Source organism: Dasypus novemcinctus, chromosome 5 (genome assembly GCF_030445035.2).
Source record: "Dasypus novemcinctus isolate mDasNov1 chromosome 5, mDasNov1.1.hap2, whole genome shotgun sequence".
Classification (NCBI taxonomy): Eukaryota; Metazoa; Chordata; class Mammalia; order Cingulata; family Dasypodidae; genus Dasypus; species Dasypus novemcinctus.
This window is the reverse complement of record NC_080677.1, coordinates 82,676,914-82,697,072: the sequence shown is the minus strand read 5'-3', so window position 1 is coordinate 82,697,072 and position 20,159 is coordinate 82,676,914. Positions and strand designations below refer to the sequence as shown.

The 20,159-nt window shown below is 39.8% G+C and overlaps 1 protein-coding gene across 2 annotated transcripts in view; it reads right to left on the bottom strand.

The window, feature by feature from the left end:
- SLC26A4 (solute carrier family 26 member 4) overlaps positions 1–19,587 on the bottom strand; it is a 57,357-nt gene extending 37,770 nt beyond the window's left edge. Inside the window, exons 1-6 of one of the 2 annotated variants that reach the window (XM_004459138.4) lie at positions 19,182–19,587; positions 18,308–18,473; positions 16,626–16,765; positions 8,402–8,512; positions 5,759–5,943; positions 4,792–4,956 (exon numbers count right to left, since the gene is read on the bottom strand). In XM_004459138.4, coding sequence (XP_004459195.2) covers positions 4,792–4,956; positions 5,759–5,943; positions 8,402–8,512; positions 16,626–16,765; positions 18,308–18,471 — 765 coding nt within the window. In that variant the 5' untranslated portion in view covers positions 18,472–18,473; positions 19,182–19,587. Of the gene's footprint in view, positions 1–4,791; positions 4,957–5,758; positions 5,944–8,401; positions 8,513–16,625; positions 16,766–18,307; positions 18,474–18,756; positions 19,014–19,181 lie in introns of those variants that run through there. The other variant, XM_058297159.1, reaches the window with a different exon arrangement.
- Between the last annotated feature and the right edge of the window lie 572 nt (positions 19,588–20,159).

Genomic DNA, 20,159 nt, shown 5'->3' with positions numbered 1-20,159 from the left:
TCTGTTTTTCAGAATCAGGGAAACTGCTAGAGGCAGATAAACTGACAGTAACAATTTGAAGCAGTTGACAGCATGGTGAAAAAGAGAAAATGGAAAACCTATCAAAAGTGGACACAATACCTGAAGAACTTAGGGCACCTAACATGGGGGCAAACTGCCCCACATATCTCATAGTTTTTATAAGGTATCATTGCTGTTTGGTACTCCACATAACCAGTTTTCGAAGATGACTCTCATTAATTCATGTGCTAGTTATAATATTTCAATAATTGTCAATGTAAAAAAAAAAAGACTTTTCAACCCAAAATGTAAAAATTAGAATTTAAAAAATAAACATTTGAAATAATTGTCCCATTCATGAAAACATTTTCACCTTACAAAAGGAACTACTGCAGGATTCCCATTTAATCTATGAGAGTCACTTAGACTTTTGAATAAAAATTACCTCTGGTTTATTAAAAATATAATTTGATTTGCAAAAAAAAACAGTTTATATTACACAATTGTATCAAACAAGGCAAACAAGCATACTAGTAACCTATACATTGAGTAGTCTTTCAGAATCTCTCATGAAATGTTCTATAAGAGAAAGTTTAATCCATGTGGGAATGAAACTCATCCATATAAACTGAAATAGTCAGATGGTACTCAAAGATATAAACATGAGACTGTACGAAAGCACTGAAACATGATTCTAATTTAGTTTACTATTAAAATATTGACAAAAATATACTTAAAATAATATGGATTCACGTGATTCCATATTTTTGCCTTGTATTCTGAATCATTCAGACCATAATGGACTTTTCAGTAAAGGATACATTTTTACTATGTTTCCTACCATGTTTGGAAAATTTTAGGACCATTTCATTTAGATAAGTCATTCTTTCCTAGCATTACCCGGGTGTTATGAAACCACAAAGAAAAAAGTTATACCTAATATTGTGTATGAGGACATTCATTGGTTAAATTTTTTTTCTTTATTTTTAAAGGAACTTTAGAATATATATGCATTACATCGAAAATATAGGGGAATCCCATATATACCATCCCTTATTGGTTAACTTTTAAAGCAGAGTTAATTTTAATTCATCTTATCTTTATGAATATAATAAACCCTTCATAATCATCTCTTTGCTGTCAGCATTTCCTGCTATCAGATCCTTGTGTATACATAGAAAAACCTTTAAGGTGTTACTCTATTTTAATAGCTTGTCTTTTACATACTGAAATGGGTTCAAAGTCATGAATCTGGTCAAGCTTATTGGTGGCTTCCAAAGCTCTCACCATCAGGGCAAACTCTTCAATGTGGTCTTCCTCATCTTTGGAGGAAGAAATGGGGCAGGTAGGATCACTTAAGTAAGCAAACTGACAGGCTCTCCTTGTCTGTTGAGACAAACTGTTCAACTCAAAGTGAATGGTGAAAAATAATCACTTTTAAATGCTCTTTGGGATTTATTTCCATATTGAGTAGATACATGGAAGCTTCAAGAATATTACCAATTCTAAATTGCTGCCAACATCCTGTCATTCTCCCCTCTGGATCCTATACACAGCATCTCTAGCACTTGAGAATTAAAGTGGGTTTTTTTTGTTTTTTTTTTTCCTTTCTTTCTTTCCTAATATTTTCTCCTCCAATTCTTTGTATTTACTATTTCCAGTTGTCAGTACACCTTCAGGAGATGGGGTGGAACAGTACACTCCATATCACAACCTTACAACAAAAGGGATATTAAATTAACTACATTCCAGGGAAAGAATCTTACAGCAATCTTACAGCCTTTCCTGAAAGAATTTGCTACTACTATGCATTAGTTGAAGGATTCTTTCTTGAATGATTGCAACTGGTAATGCCATAAGCAAAATTCTCTGTTTAGGGTCTGAGTGGCTCATTCATTCAATCTTTATGCAGTCATTTCCAGATCTGCTGATTCTTTCTTGTCAGAAGGGCAAAATTATATTCACCATCACTGAGGGATGATTAAAATATCTTCAACCAGTTTGACCAGCCTGCAAGGAATGTCTTGCAAAATTATTTGACACATTCTAAACTGAGGCTTCAAGAATAATGTTCAACAGGAACTAAATCCTATCATTTTGTGTTTGGTTTAAACATTATTTTTGACCTTATTTCAGTATTTCCTGGTCACTTGTGTCCCTGTCGAAAGTGGGATCATTTGAAGCAAGTTTCTTCTGAAACATAGTCCAAGGTGAACAGAATTTTCAATCTCTTATTCTGCACAAGTCCAGCAAAAGCCAGGCACCCAGGTTAGCCATTGGTGAACATCTCCTATGAGCTATATAGATGCAGAGTTCTCACAAAGAAAGGAGTGAGCTCAGAAAGGGATGTCTTGGTGCATTCAGGAGTCAGTGGGTTTGCATAGGGAGTGAACAGTGCCTGGCCCATGATAGGTATTTAATAAATATTTATTAAATAGATAAACTGAATGAATGAGGATGAATAAATGAATGAACAGGTGACAGGAAAGTGTGAAGGCAAGTAAAAGCTGGGTATGTCAGGTTCTGCAGAAATGAGAGAAGCAAGCAGAATAAAGCAGTGTGGAGTTCTGAAAAGAAAACTGAGGACTTGGTGGGGATAAAAAGCAACAAGGATGTAAATAACGATCACTCAAAAACAACCTGTATTGGGCAACATTCCATTCCTAATAGCTAAAACGCAAGCCTCAGGAACTAGTTGTTTGTGAAATCAGTAAACCCTGCATCAAAAATGCTGAACCTATTCTCTCAGAAACTTTCAGGACAAGCTGAAAGTTTGACTACACTCGTAATTTTAGGTAGCCACTGTGAATATGTAACTCCTTCTCTACTGATAAACATGGTGAATGTCTGTTCCTTTGTTATCTGCCTTAAGCACTGCATTCTGTTAAAGTCACATGCCTTCCCCATCTGCATGTAGACTTGTACTATAAAAGACCTATTTCATTTTGCAGTGAGTGCAGAAGCTTGAGCTCAGAACTGTTGTCTCTCAGTTACTCTCCAAAAAACACCAGCCTGTGTTAATGTCTTCTAAAGTGAGTTCTGAATTCTTTTCATCCCTGATGATGGTGTTGTAGATAATGATGATAAAGTGAGTTCTTACTATGTGCAAGACATAGTGCTAAGTGCTTTATGCAAATTTTCTTTTTTAATCTTCACAACTCCAAGACATAGCTGGTATTATTATTCCCATTTTACAACTGAGGATGCCGAGCCTTAGGCAAGTTAAGTATAACACATCTAAGGCCACACAGGTAGTAGACGATGGAACCAGGACAACACAAGTCTTTCGAAGTTCTAAGTCCATGATCTTAAACACTGTGATTTACTACTTCCTCTATCTATTCCCACTGCTTACCATAGTACCTGGCCTGTAATCAGTACTTGGTAATATTTGTTGACTGGATGGAATAATGTGGGCCTATGGCACTGTTTGAATTTGAGCAAATTCCCAACAACCTAACTAATTCTTAGAGATATATGTATGACCTTACAATGTTTCAGAAGCTAATGCCTAGGTCATTAAAGGACTTAAACTCCATTTAATGTTAGCACATTATTTTTGTGTAGTATTATTTCCACAAGCTGGGATGACATCATGTTACTATTATCATCTTTCAAGCATCAATAACATGCTTTATATAGAATGTATATTTAGACCCAAGAATTTTTTCAAATCTAATTAGTCTGATCTACACTCTTCTTCTACATCTCTTTTGCATGTTGAATCATCTCTGAATGTAATGTTCCTTTTCATCTATAATTGCTGAGACATTTACATTATGCATTTTATGGCCTTTCAGAGTTAGAAAGGACTTTAAAGATACCTCTCCAATCATTTCATTTTACAGATAAAAAAGAAAAGGAGCCTTGAGATGTGAAAAAATAGTTTCAAAATAAATAAGGTTTGGGAAGCGGCTGTGGCTCAGTCAGTTGGGCTCCCGGCTACCTTATGGGTAGGCCCTGGGTTCACATCCCAGGGCCTCCTTGTGAAGGCAGGCTCGCCCGCGCACATGCAGCAGAGAGTCGCTGGCCCACAAGCATCACAGAGAGCCAACTCAGCAAGATGATGCAACAAAAAAGGGAGACAAGAAAAATGCAGAAGAGCGTGCAGCAAGCAAGTCACGAGGGGGTGGGGAATAAATAAAAAATAAAATACAGACACAGGAGTACTCACAGCAAATGGACACAGAGAATAGACAGCAAGCAAACAAGGGGGGGGAGGGGGATAAAAAATAAATAAATAAGGTTTTTGATTACTTGTTACACACCGACTCCTACTCCAAGTGCTTCTCATCCATTATTGTATCTAATAATTCAGTGAAGTAAATGTTATCATCCACTCCACTTTACATGAAGGAAACTGAAGTGTGATGATTTGTTCACATGGCCTGTAAATAGTAGTCAGGATTCAAATCCAGGTTCATCCAGCTTCAAACCTGGGCTCTCAGCCACTACCCTCTGTGATGCATCTAAGGACATTGAGTTTGTCAGAGGCAAAGCTGAGTCTGGAACTCAAGTCTACTGAATCACAGACCAGTCTTCACTTCGCTATACCACTTTATGAATAGTTTTAAGTGTAGTGACATTTTTACTCGTGGAGAGCAATGATTTCTAACACTTCACTGGTACTCCTGAATTTATTGCTTTTTTCAGAGAAGAATGTTTTCAGTGCCTCCCAATGTAAGCCTGAAGAAACACACACTCCTCAAACTCAGGGTGAAGAGGGGAAGGTTGCATTGTCTTTCCTGGGATGAACAGTGACGGATCCCTGGAGTAAGAAGCAACACTTACATAGATAATGGAGAGAACTCCATCATAATTTTTGGTTGAAACGTTGAAGACGATCTTTAACTGTGAGACCAACACTTGGAAGGCAGCAGCTGTGGTAAATCCACCAACCAAAGGATCTGCCAAATACCTCACTATGAATCCAATCTGTAAACTTCCAAATATCAACTAGGAAAAGAAAAAGGAAAGAAAAATTAAATGTTTCCTTGGGAGAAGAATCAGCTCTCTTTAAATATTAATGATTTAAGCTTAACACCAATTAAAACCTTTGTAGCCTGCCTATATCACAAAAATAAATGTTGGAGAGCAAATCTGAGTTTCTTAATGCCATATCCCTTTGCTCCCTTCTACCAGCTGAAAATTTTAAAGCCATGTGTTAGTATAAACCTTGAAGAATTTCTATAAATGTACTTAAAACACAAAAATCATGCAGCTTTTTTCTTTGACTTTCAGATCCCATGGCTCCATCCACAAGAACATTTTTTTTCTCCTTTATGAGTTCTCACACTTCCCTCCCCCCATCCTCACTTGGCTCTTACATGCTCTTTTGTGGAGTTTTTTGTTTGGTTGGTTTTTTTAAGATTTATTTATTTTACTTTGTTTTATTTATCCCATCCCCCCTTGTTGTTTGTGCTTCCCATGGCGGCACGGGCCAGTTTGCATTAAAGGAGGCCCTGGGAATTGAACCCTGGGCCTCCCATATGGTAGATGGGAGCCCAATCACCTGAGCCACATCCACCTCCTGTTTGTTTGTTTGATTTGCTTTTTTTTCATTTCTGACTTGATGATAAATGAGCCTTTCCAACTACTTTAGCATCCAGTCCTAAACATGCAATTTAGAAAATAACTTGAAGGTCTAGGTAACTGCATCATTTTTGCTATTAAATGAATCTTAATTCTACTTATGCTTTTCAGTTAGTTACTTAAATAAAAACCACTTTAATATGTATTTTAGTTGTAAGTCCATTACCTGTATGATTCCAACCAGAACAGTAAGGGTGCTTGCAATCATTACTCTCCTTGCATCCCTAGTGGCAAAGTCTATCACGGTCGTATTTAATGCAGTCCCATTACTGCTGGATATGATAAAATGTTCATCAGGGGCCATGGTCAGAACAACAGATCCCACCATTAAACTGACCACTGGGAAAGGTCCTGGGGAAAAAAGTATCTATCAATTAGTAAATTATTTATGGCAAGTATTCGGCATCAAACATTTTTACATGGGATTAGAGAGATGTGCAAAATAACTAGCCGTGATAGGGAAATAGTTTGTTCACAAAAGAAGCTAAACAGGCAGATATCTCAAGACATTCATAACCCAGAAATAGGAGAGAGAGACACACAGGTAGGCCATTATAACACAGCACTCAAGATGCTTTGTGAGTACATTGGAAGGGCATCTACAATATCTTTGGGTGATCATGTGTATGGGGATTGGGAGTTGCCAGGAATGACAATGGCATATAAACTGAGGCTTTACTTGGTCTACCTTATTTCTATTTCCTAGTGCATACAACATCCTAATGTCTGTGGACTGAGTACCTTGATCATTACAATGGGTTCCAAATTATATTCCAAAGGGAGAATATAGTTTCTCCTTTTTTCTACTCAGGAAAAAATATTTTTTCATATCAAACTCCAGTCTGTAAGATTCTATGTTAAAAAACACTTTCCTTCCAGCAACTGCTCCATTCACTATTGAAATTTTTAGCCGTGATGATAATTCCAGCCTTAGACGATCACAGGCTTTATGATTGGGTGGACTCAGTACCAAGATCCAGAAACCTAGAACATCTAAATTTTTAGAAATACCGAGGAGAAAAAAACAGTTTCTATGCTCCTTACCTAGTCAAGCATTTGATGCTGACTTACTCCCCAAGGAAAGGAAGTTCCTTCAATCAACAACCTCTTCCTGATCTCTTTCTAAGGTCAAGGCAATAGGCTAGATACTGGGGAAGGAAAAACTAAGGACAAGGAGATGGGTTGGGAATTGAGTATATGACTGTATTTGAGTTTCAAGAAGATCATCCAGGTAGACATGTCTAGCCAGCAGGTGGATTCAGAGCAAAATGATTTCTGGTATAATGTCAAAGTTGCAAAATAATATTAAAACCCTCATTTACTGGAACATCTTAACAAAAGAGAGTTAAAACTTTAAGACAGCAAGAAATAAATGTACTCTGAGCCATACCGAGAATAAAAGCCAAGATTACCATCCAAATTGTGTTGGCAAGATTTTGCTAGTCTTCCTATATTAGTGATTTAAAACAAGTATACTCTTTAATAAGATAGAGAATATATATTTAACAAATGCAGTGTTTAAAATGCTAAGTTAATCTTGCAATACAATAGGTTCAAAGGCCTCTTGAAAAAAATTTTCCCCACTCATTCTATATTTAAGAAGAGAACACTTCCTAAATATGGAGTCAACTTATTATGTTTTTTAAAAAATCAAAACAAGTTAAATTTGAAGGTGAGCTATAATTTTCATTGCTTTCAATTTTCTCCTTTTCATTAGGAAAAACAGGTATATAAAGCTAACTGTGGTAGGTTGAATTATGTGCCCCAACAAACACATGTTCTTAACCTCAATCCATGTTCTGTGGATGTAAACCCATTATAAAGACTTTTTGAAGATGTTGTTTTTGAATCAAGGTGGGTCTTCATCCACATTATTAGAGGCCTTATAAAAAGAACCCAGAAGACAGAAGCCAGAAGGGAGAGGACAGCACCATGTGGTGAGAAGCAGGGATACAAGCCGAGGAACCCCGAAGATTGCCAGCAGTCAGCATTAGAAGAGTCTTGACTCCGGGAGAAAGGAAGCCTTGCTGATATCTTGATTTTGGAATTTTTCTAGCCTCAAAACCATGAGTCAGTAAGTTCCTGTTACTTAAGCAAACCCATTGTGTGGTATTTGTCACAGTAAATTGGCAAGCTAAGACACTAACTAAAGGCATATTATTTTATATTTATATTTAATTTTAAAAGAAGCTTTAGGTTACATAAATGTTACATAGAAAATAGAGGGAATCCCATATACCCCACCTTCTCCCCCTCCCCCATTAACAACATCTTTCATTAGTGTGGTACATTTGTTCAACTGATACACACATATTGAAGCATTGCTACTAATCATGGTATCTAGTTCATATTATATTAATAACTTACACTTTGTGAACTATTAATTTTATAGGTTTTGACAAAATGTCTAATGGTCTGTATCTGTCATTGCAATGTCATGGAGGACAACTCCAATGTTCCCAAAATGCCCCATATTACATCTATTCTTCCCTCTCCCTCCTCTCAAAACCTCTAGTGGCCACTGCCTTTATATCAATGATACAAGTTCTTCCATTTCTAGAATAATAATGTCTACTTTCGTCTATAGTTGCATTCACCCCTTATGTTTGTTCATTCCTCAATCTTGAGGTTTGGGAGATGGTGATGCTTATTTTGAAAGCTACAAAGATTTGTATCCTTGATTTGGAAAAGCAGGCAAAACACTAAAGACCTACTTTCCTGGAAAATATTAATGAAGCATGGTAAATATAATATAGCTGAAACACTGTAAACATGAACAAATACAAATGGAGAATATGCTTATAATTACCAACTGAGATGTGTCTTGATGTTCCAAAAACAAAATATGTAAGGATAGGAAAAAAAGCAGAGTAGAGACCATATCCAACAGGAACAGCAGCTAGTAGAGCATATGCCATACCTGAAAATACATCCAAAACAATTAAATTCACAAACAGAAGTTATGGTATCTATCTACTGCACAAAGAAAAGCCTTTTCGTTGATACCCTTAATTTACAATTTATATATCAGCCTGCCCTGAGCGGTCTCATTTTGTTTATAGTCTGTGCCTATTCTAGAATATAGAACATAATATGAATCAGGTGAGATATTGTTTGCACCTATACGTATGACCTGCTCAAATGAATTCACACAACTTATCAATAATTCAATCATCTACTAATCAGGTCAGTGGAAAAAAGTTAAGTCAGTTGCTTACAAACTTGGTCAATTCAGTCCAGAGGCTCTAATGAGTTTTGCAGGTAGTTTCATCCGGGTTCAGAGTTTTTCTGTGTTCTAGAGAACAGTCCCATTCCACTGCCCATTTTCCCTTTTTGTTAGGGAAGAGAGGTTAGATGCAGGCAAAGAAAAAAACCATGACGTTTCTACTTAGCAGCAGACAAGGCAACTCTTTTCCCTGGTGAAGGAAACCAGCTCCTTATTATGCTATCCTAGCAGCCTCTGGGTCCATGAATATCAGACTCTGTAAAAAATTTCATTTTGGTGTACCTGGGAGTTAGAAGATAATGATAACCTATTCTTTCCCTCTTGCTTAGACTCTTCTTACGTAGGAGCCACATCTTACTCTATATTACATCCCACTCAAACAGCTGAAAGGGTATCACGCCCTTGGGTCCTTCAGCTATTAGTAAAGGATTGATGTACCCTTTATTAATTATAATAATAGAAAATGTCCTAAATGTCCTAGCCCACAGGTGCTCAAGAATTATCGATTGAATGAATGTTCCAAAATAAAGAAGTGGTAAATAAATTATGCTTCAGGGGAAGCGGTTGTGGCTCAACCGATTGGGCTCCCATCTACCATATGGGAGGCCCTGGGTTGGCATCCCGGGGCCTCCTTGTGAAGGCAGGCTCGCCCGCGCCCATGGAGAGCTATCGGCCCATGTGCTGAAAGCTGATGGCCGGCGCACCGCGGAGAGCTGGTGCAGCAAGATGACGCAACAAAGGGAGATAAGCAGATACAGAAAAAACGCGCAGGAAATGAACACAGAGAAGAGACAGCAAAGAATGGAACAAGCCACAAGGGGGGATGTAAATAAATAAGTAAATATTTTAAAAATGGTGCTTCATACATTGTAATTCTGTGAATGACAATGATGTGACCAATAGAAGTACAATTACTGGCATAGAGAGAAAAGAAACAAAAGTTTAAAAATGGAAAAAGCAGGATTCAAACACTGAAAAATATGTATGTTCCTACTTTTGTAAAAATAAACATGTATATTGTATGCATAAAAAATCTGGAAAAGATTTTAATATAAATTAAAACATACAAAAAGATAAGGAACGATATAATAAACACCCATGTATCCATCATTCAACCTAAGAAATAACATTGCCAGGAGCAGAAATGCTCTGTATATTGTTCCTCAGTCACATCCTCATTCAGATCAATGCAAACAGTGGATTATCTAGGGCAATGTGCACATGCCCATGAAAAGACACGTGTGCAGAAAAGACTGGCCTTTCGCCTCAGGCTGGTCTCTAAAGGTAAACTCTAAAGGAGAGTGCTCCCACAGGCTAATCTGCAAAGACTGGGAAAGGGAAAATGGTGCAGCCTCTGAGGACACAGTGGTTCCTCCCATACAGCCGAGCAATCCCACTTCTAGGTTTATACTCAAAAGAACTGAAAGCAGGAACTTTAATGTATTATTGTACACCAATATTCATAGCAGCATTGTTGACAAGAGCCAAAAGGTGGAAGTCCCTGGAGGTCCATCAGCAGATGAATGATACTTGGAATGTGGTATATACATGCAGTGGAATGATAGTTAACCCTAGCAAGGAATAATAATCTGATACATGCTATTTCATGAATGAATCTTGAGAATATCAGGTTGAATGAAGTAAGTCAGACATAAAGGGACAGGTTCTGTATGATTCCACTATGTAAGAAACCTAGAATATGCAAATTCATAAAGATAGAAAATAGAGTACCGGTTACTGGAGCAGGGGAAGAGGGAGTAGGGGATTCAGATACATAGATAAACATGGATTAGTTAAGCAACATAATCAAGGTCTTCTTACTAATGAGAAAAATGAAGAGGAAAAAATGCTTAATTGTATTCATATCTCACAAAAGCAAAGCCCATATTCTTTTTTACCTTTAGAATTAATATAGTACTAGCTTTGCTTTTGCTACAAAAACACTATGATTTTGTAATTAACTGTAGTCCACAAATTACATTAGTTATATTTTTCCCATATATCACCATATTCTTAATACCCTGTAGTAGAACATTCCTGTATTTATATTATTAACCACAATCTTCGTCTACTTCCAAAATCATTGTTGTACATTCCCAATATTATCCTTCAGCTGCCCTCCAACTAACATTAATCGTCCTAGACTACTCATTTCAGCCACAATCACATCCATAAATCGACATTTTTGTTAAATTCATTATAATGCGTTACCATCAAGTCAACCATATTAATTTTAATATTAATTTGGTTATTAATATTAACTATATTAATGTTAATGTCTTTAACTTGATAACTATACTTAAGATGATTACATAAGTGAATATCCTTGTTCTTAGGAAATGTACACAAAAGTATTAAATGTTCAAGCATACAACTTGATATATACTTAAAATAAATGTTAAGTATGCAACTTAACTCAAATGTTTAGGATGTAGGTAAATAGAAAGATAGACAGATGGATGGATAGATAAAATGATAGGGCAAATGTGGCAAAATGTTAAAAGTTGGTGGGTCTGGTTATCTGGGTAGGAGGTATGTTGGAGTTCTCTGTATGGCGTTGGTTATTATTTTTGCAAGTGTACTGTAAATTTGAAATTATGTCAAAATAATTTTTTCTAAAAAGAGAAAAAAGATGCGATTATGAAATGAAATTAACCCAATTGAATTCTATACTTGAAAGTGGTTAAAGTGGGAAATGTTATGTGGAATATATAGATTACTGTAATAATTTTTTTTAAATGTCATTATCTGGCTTCTCAGTTACTTGAGCTTGTCTTCTATGATGAATTTTTCCTCCATTCCTCACCCACCCCATCTATTGTTATATCAGGGGCCTTGTCTTCATCAGAAACTGTATACCTCTGAATTCTTGATTTTGAGCCTCTCTCTTGAAGCTATCACTTTCTAGCCTTCCAGTTCACCTGCTCCAGAATCCTTACTGCATCTATCCATTAACTGATCCATTTCTTCACTATCCTTGGCACCTTCCTTTTTTACCCAGTCCAAATTTCATGGACTTTTGCAAATATCCTTAACTCCCCTGCTTATCTCTCTCTCTCTCCCTCCCTTCTCTTGTCTGTCAAAACCACAATCTGGCTGAAACTAAATATACATGACAGCCTGGAATGGCATAAAATAAAATAAACCATATGTGGTGCCTTGTAATGTTTGTCTAGTCAGTTCCCCTTCTGAGTGAAGATCCCACCTGGCTCTGCCCCGGGCTTGACCACAACTAGCATTGCATGCACCTTCCTATTGTTTGGATGATGAGCCACCTTTAAGTCTCCCAATGGCCCCTTGCTCTTTCATGCCTCATAATTCACTTGTATCTCCATAAGACTTGTATCTCCAAATGGCTTAGAGGATAAGAAGCTATCCTCATCTTCTCCTAACAGTTCTTGCTGCTTCTCCTTTTTTGCATCATATAATATCGTTTGAAATTCCAAACCCCAGTAGTCATGGGAAAATCCTTTTCCCCCTGGGTCATAATAAAGGCAAGAGCCTGGAACCCACTTGTGTTCTTCCCCCATTCTTCTGCAGACCCTCTCAGGAGCCTAGGTTAGGTAAGCCCTGTGCCCCTCCACCGCCTCATTCTCCCTTCTCTACCTCCAGGCTCTTTGATCTAATAATTCTGTCCTTCCATGCATTCTCTTCTGTCTGGCTATCTGTGTTTGTGATTCATCACCCAAAGATCTTTCATCTAACATCCAAAACACAACCTTCGAGCAGCTAAAAAACCTGGACTAGAGACATCTATGTTGGGGCTAATAAATTTCACTTAAAATTCATGATCACAAGACCCATATGGGTACTCAGCACTTCCTGACAAGCAATTACATTTTCTCAGTGAGAATGTTTTTCCTCTCTCTGAGACAACTATTCAAACCTCGCCTATTCTCCTCAAACTGCTCATCACCCTTCTCCACACAATCTCAGTTAACAGACTCATTTTGCACTTCATCAAAAATCATAGAATCCATAAGATATATCCCTAATTTGCTTTTCACCAAACTTTCAAACTTATCTGCATCTGCACAGTTTTGACTATCTTTCTTCCTTTTAAAATGGATGAAATGAAAATGTCCTTTTGCCATGAAGGAGCAATCTTCCCACTTCTGTCCTTGCATCTATCCACATTTGCCTTTTCTCAGGACTTTGCTATTTCACTTGTTTCTCCTCTAGCCCTTGGGCCACAGATTTCTTTCTGTTAGGACATTCCCACCAATTCTAGTATTTCTCATACTGAAAGAAAAATAAGTCCTCCCCTCGCTCCACATCCATCCCTTAACTACCCTATAATTCAGTCCCGTTTCTCTGCTCTGCTTCACAGTGAAGTTTCTTGAAAGAACTTTCTGCATTCATTTGTCACAGTCTCCCCACTAGGAGTACTGGTCATATTGGCCACTATCATCTTTGAAAAAACAAAAACTCTATCGAATGTACATGGAAGTATTAAGAGTTTGAGAAATATGAAGTATACAACCCACTCTCAAATGTTTAGAAGGTAGATAGATAGATAGATAGATAGATAGATAGATAGATAGATAGATAGAATGATAGCACCAATGTGGCAAAATGTTAAAAGACGGTGGATCTGTGTTTCTGGGCAGTGAGTATGTTGCAGTCCTCTGTAGGAATTTTTACTATTTTTGCAACTGTCCTGTAAGTTGAAAGTTATGTAAAAATACAAAGGTTTTTCTAAAAAATAGTAGAAGAAAATTCAAATATAGAGCTACCACATGACCCAACACTTCCACTCCTAGGCGTATGCCCCAAAGAGTTGAAAGTAGGGACTCAAACAGGTATTTGTACACCAATGTTCGTAGCAGCATTATTCATAACTACCAAAAGGTGGAAGCAACCCAAGTGTCCACCAACAGAAGAATAAATAAATAAAATGTATGTATGCACAATGGAATATTATTCAGCCATAAAAAGGAATGAAGTTCTGATACATCTACAACATGGATGAAATTTGGAGACATCATGTTGTATGAAATAAGCCAGACACAAAAAGATAAAAATTGTATGATCTCACTTATATGAAATATCTAGGAAACTCTTGATTTTCATCCCAAACCTACCCCTCACCCAGACTTTGCCATTTTAGTAAATGGCATAACCATCTCCCCAATTACTCAAGCCAACTACCTTGGAATTGCACGCAAACGTCATTACTCTATCAGTAAACATCTGCGATTCTCCAAAATACAGTTCAGATCTGTGTAGCTCTCCCTATCACCTGCTCAATCTGGATCTGGTTCAACCTGCTAAACCTAACCTCAGGGCTGGGACTAGGCTGAGGCAGGTGAGGTACTTAGGGCACAATATTTAAGGCAGCACACTAAGAATTAGGGCCTCTATTGATTCACCCTAGTCCTGCCCTCTCCAAATCTTATCTCATTCTGCTCATCCACTCCCTCCTCTGTACACTCCACCCATGCTGTTCCCCCTTTGAAAACACTAAGGGCTTTTGGCCCCAGGGCCTTTGCACCTTTGCCTGATACACTCCTTTTCATCATATGGCTGTTTTGTCCTTCTCATCTTGGTCTCTGGTTAAATTCCAACTCCTCAGAAATGATCATTCTATTTAAAATAGAATGTCCCCCACCAAATTAATCCCTACCAGACAATCCATATCCATACAAATATCCATAGTGATATCACAATCTGTTATTCTTTTTCTCTTTGTCTGTGTACTTATTTGTTCCTGTTTTTACACTAGAAATGAAATTGATGAAGTCAATAACTATGTCTGTTATTGATTCTCCATGGTTGAATGCCTGATATGCAGAATTAGTTTATAAATATTTATTAAGTGAATAGATGGTGATGAGTGAATAAGGGAATGAATACATCAGATTAATAAGTGAATGAATGAATAACCCAGATTAACCTCTCAGCAATCCACTTTAAAAAGACAACTTTATATGTTATTATGTTTCTGGAAAACATAGTACCCATAAAGTAAAGAACTACATTAGTTAAGATGATAGGAAGTAGACTCTGGGTTCAAATTGCAGCTCTATCACCTATCAGCTCTGTGACCTTGGGCTAGATTTGATAGATGTATCATTTATTTTTAAAAAATGATAATAATAGTACCTAGTTTGCAGAGTTGTAGTAAGGATTAAATAAGTTAACTAGCCTAAGCCTTAGCACAGTGCCTGATATTTAATAACCAAAATTAATTATTATAAGATACTTGTGTATGAAAACTTGATAGGCCTGGGACTCGAAACACTGTCTTTTATATGTAAAGATGACTCAATATCAGGAATACAATTCAATCCCCTTTACCAAATATTTACGGGACCATCTATTATATATTGATTTCTGTGCCGGGCACTGGGTACTCAAATATGAATTAAACATGGCTCCTGTCCCCCTGTGCCACATCATGACTGGTAGAGTCCCCTGTGCACACAGACCTTTGACACTGTTTAACCAGGACCTGCACAGCCCCATCCTTCTCTCTCTCCTGTCTGCCCTGTGATGGAGAACATGGTTGAGTGGGTGCAGCTCCACACCAGGGCCATAGAATACCTTCCTTCTCTGTGGGACTCTACCTGAGCTGCTCTAAGTAATCATAAGAGTTCCACAACTGAATTTTCGCTCATAATATTGCTCAACAATTATTACTAACTTTAGAAATAGTCTATTTTTAAGTTACCTTTCGACACACATCCACACCCCACCCTACTTCCCATCACTTAGCAAGCACAGACATCCTTCTGGGAAATTGGCTTCGACATCTCAACTTTCAGGAAGCCATTCCTGAACCCACAATGCTGTGTTGAGTGTACCTTGTTTATAATTCCTTGGTGGTCAGTGTTACAAACCCAGCCACAGCCCTCATCACACCAAGTTGTAATTAACTCTCTCCTCATTGTATTATGAACTCCTTGAAGGCAGATGGTACGTCTAATTCATGTGCCTGGCACATACTAGATGCCCTGTAAATTTTTTCTTCCATAAATATTTAATAAGTAAATGAAATTCTTTTGTGTGTGTGTGGTAGTGGGGCTTTAGGGAGTGGTGTTGGGCAGGGGGCAGAAACAAGATGGTAAGGATGGGACAAGGAGGAAAATGCCCATACCACTGTGCACCATCTATGAAACAGACATTGAAGATGCACACGTGTAAAGTCAGTTTAGAAAACAATCACCTGTGTTGGTACATTTTTCCAGAATATTAAGAAAAGGGGAGGGATGTAACTAAATTTTTTAAAAGATAAGGAAGGCAGGAAAGACACTCAAGGGTAATCTAGGCCAAGATAGTTTCTTTACTTTCCTTTAAGCCAGTTTCAAACTGCAGGACAAGACCCATGTATGAAAATGGGAAAATTTATGATGTAGATATGTTACCTAAAACTTGTACTTGAAAAAAGACCCACATGTGTGATGTAAAATACCTTAATGGGCTACATTCAACATTTTAAAAAAACAATAGAATAGACTATCACAGTGCATCACTTGTAGTGAGGATTAAGTGTGTATGAGTCATGATGTAACACGTCACATTTTACTGTGAGATGTGGTCAATAAAAGTTGGGAAACCACAGTTGACATGATTTGCCTCTAGCTGGAGCCAAGCAGCTAGAGGAGCATCAGGGTTTCCTAAGAAGGGAACTCTAAGGAAGAGGAGAAAAGAGGTGAACATCTCCGCTAAGGTGCTCTAGAGGAAAGATGATGGCCTTGGAGGATAAGGAAGCATTTGGGGCAGAGCTGTAGTAGCTGGGGGATATGAACTGCTGCTGGAAACTGGGACTCTCAATCACTAGGGAGCCAACTCACCATCATCTTACCTTGCAGCGTACCCACTAGGCCAGTACTAACTCCTGAAATGATGTCACTAAGCAGCCATTCCTTGACTCGGTATTTGGGGAGCCACTCCAGGACTGGCAGGAGAGTTTTCACTACACGGAGGGCTCTCTTTCTTGAACAACTGTCAAAAAGCAAGAAAAGTGGGTTTCCAGTGCAATCCGCATCACAACCAATCGCAAATAATAAAGTTATGAACTGAATTCTTCTGATGTTTATAACAAGATAGAAAAATTACATGGAAAACACTAACACTGAGGTGCTTAAGACACCTTTGCCGAGAACTGCAACTGTGCTTTAAAACGTACCGTACTAGAAAACACAGGATTAAGTGTCCACTACCCACTCCCACATTTTTAATCCTCTGAACAAATATCCCTACACAAGAACTTATTTTCTGGTCCAGCCACTGACTAATCAATGTTGGGTCTGTGAATGGAGATTAATTTTCAGACTTCTAACTCAGGCGCCTTCTTCTTCTTCTTCTTCATATGAAAAAATAAACAAGCTCTGTATATTTTGGCATCAATGCTTGGAGCCAGTTTCTACAAAAATCTGAACATGATGAATGTATACCTTGTACCTTGCTACTTAATTGTTGTTTTTTTTAAATTCAGCAACCCGTAGACAAAAGAGACAAAGAAAACACATCAACAGTGGCTGAAACTTATTTGGCTCCTGATTCAAATAAACTATTTTTTTAAATGATGACAATTGGACATTTGAATGATGACTGAATATCTGGTGATAGTAAGGACTTCTTTTTTTCAGATGCAAAAAAAGATTGTGGTTTCATTTTGTAAAAAATAGAATCCTTATAAACATATACTGAAATATGTACTGGTGGAAAAGATACAATATGTGGGATCTGCATCAAAATAATAGGGGAAGAGGGCAAATGGGTGGGGATAAATGAGACAAGATTAACTTTGAGATGATCTTTGTTAAAACTAGGTGATGGGCAAAGTCATGGGGTGGGGTTCATTTTATTACTATGTCTACCTTCATAAATGTTTGCAATGTTCCATGACACAAAGATTTTTTTTTATAAGAAAGAATGAAAATCTGGCAGCCGTTGACTAGTACTCCAAGTTCCTTATGTTTGTGATCTCTAATTACGGGTGGCACATTTGGATTTAGGGACTGATAGTGGTTCCCCTAGGGGCCCCACTGCCTCAGAAGAACTCTTTGCTGTTTTCTAGCCTTCATTCCATTTCTCTAACTGAATGTTATCTTGCTAGGTTAGTTCCGGGTTTCAAGGACTCCTGGTCGCGGATGGGTTTACCCATCATCTCTTCAAAGAAGTCCTCTTCCTCCATTCTATGCTCAGTTTGGCCTTCACAAGAAGGCTGTAGGAATCTGCTGTGTCCCAAGACACACTTCAGAGTTCCTTAAGAAAGGAAATAGAGGACGGGGCGTCCAGTATATACTCTCCCCAAAGGCGAGTTTCTGAGAGTCAACTTTAGGCTGGAGAATGAAGGAATCTGTCTCACCCTAAAGAACTAATTTCGGACGGGAAACCCTTTGGGAAACCCTTCGGGAGAAGCAAGCGGGTGGGCCGGGCCCCCAGCGCGCTGCCTCCCAGGGTTCGCCTCAGGCAAGTCCTCCCAGCCGGGCGCCCTGGACGCCCCCTGCATTCCCCCCGGTGCGGAGCAGAGGCGGCTACCTGCAGCTCTGGGCCAGGCGTTCCCGCAGCGTCCTGCGCTCCTGCAGGCGACGCTCGTGCTGCTGCTGGAAGGCGAGCTCGCTGTAGACCGGCCGCGACACCACGTAGCTGTAGGTGCACTCGGGGAGCTGGGGCGGCTGCAATCTGCCGCCTGGCGCGGCCATGGCTGGCGCAGCGGAGGGCAACACGGAGAGGAGATGGAGAGAGGCAAGAGAAGAGGAGGTGAAGGGGGAGGAGCAGGAAGAGGCGACAACCCGGACCCCGCCAGCGGCAGCAGACCCTGTGAACCCCGGTCGCCCCCAGTCGCGCTCTGCGCTCCCCGCACGCCGCCCCTAGGACGCGCTCGGCCAGACAGCAGGGGGGCACCCGAGGACCTTCGGGCCGCGTGGCTGCACCTGCCGCCACGCGCTTCCCGACTCTGTAGCCAGTGAGTTTCTTTTGCGGCGTACCCTCCGGCGGGTGACCCGGACTCTGTCCGCTTCCAGAAATCTCCCCCAAACAGCCCAGGGGCAGGGGTCCCCCGCGCGCAAGGCGGGAAGCTGGCGCTGAGCGTCACTCTGTACCCGCACGTCGCGGGACCCAGGGCGCAGCCCCAGCAGCGCCTCTCAGCGAAGCGCAGGTCCCGGGCAGAACGGGGTTGCCTCGGGCGCCCTCGCGGGATCCCCGGGCTGCCAGCACTCGAGCTGCGCGCAGCTCTCCTGGGGGCAGAACTTTCAAGTCTCTTCCCCGGGCCTCTTTCTCTCAGCTTCTCAGAAAGAAACCTGTCCCGTCCCTGCCCGCCCGCGCTGTGTCCTCTCACTAGCCCCGTCCCAACATCGATGCCTCCCCGAGAGTTAGGCCAGGGCAGGTTTTGCATCTTCAGCTGCGAACTCACCTGCTTCGACGTGTGTCCCGCTCGGAATGTCGTCGGGACAGCTGTTCTGCTGCCTTTATAGCGCTCGCAGAAGGCAGTGAGACGTTTTATTTATGGAGCAATAGAGACACCTTGACCGAAAGGGAGGAAGAGAGGAGCAGCGATCTTTCCCCACCTGCGCTACCGAGAAAGAAATCATACGCGTTCCTCGTTCTTTCCCTTTCCCGAACCCGGGAGACCGAGGCTTTTGGAGATCACGCAAGAGCCACCGGATTCTCCCTCACCGCGTAATTACTAACTCGAGCAGTAAGGTCGGGGGCGGACCAGGGCCTGTTCCCCGAGGGCAGAGCCGGGCTGGGAGAAGGGGTCACCGTTTCCTGGGGGGTACCGATCTTGGCTCCTAGGCTGCGTGGACCAGGAGTTCCGCAGTCTGTGTGGCTCATACGAGGTGTGTGTGTGTGGGGGGGGGGGGGGGGGGGGGGGATCAGAGCCGTGGACGGTTTTGTGTATTAATAAGGCTCTGGATTTCTAGAAAGTCTTTCTTTAGAAGTACCTACCCAGTGGATGGTGGTTTTAGGGTGATTCACTTTATCTTATTCATAAGTTTTAGATAAATATTCTATGTACTGTCCTCTGTGTGTGATATTTCACAATCCAAATAAAGTGTCCAGGTTGCCCCCTGTCTTTTACCACTGTCTTTCTGGTTCTTTCTATTTGTCTTCTCATTCGTTTAGACAATCGGAGAGGCAACAAGCTGGCCAAGGAAGGAACCGAGACTAGAAAGGGAAAGATGGGAAGTGGCATCTATCCCATCCCATGAGTATTTTGCTTTCTTCTCGAATGAACCTTGCTAAAACTGCTTAGTGCAGCATTTAATGAAGAGGAATGGGAAGATTCACACTGATTATTCTGAAGTAAATGAAAATGAGTCTCCAAAATATGGACCTTCTGAATGCTAGCTTTCTGTTACCCATACAGCTGTAAAATATGGACCATGGC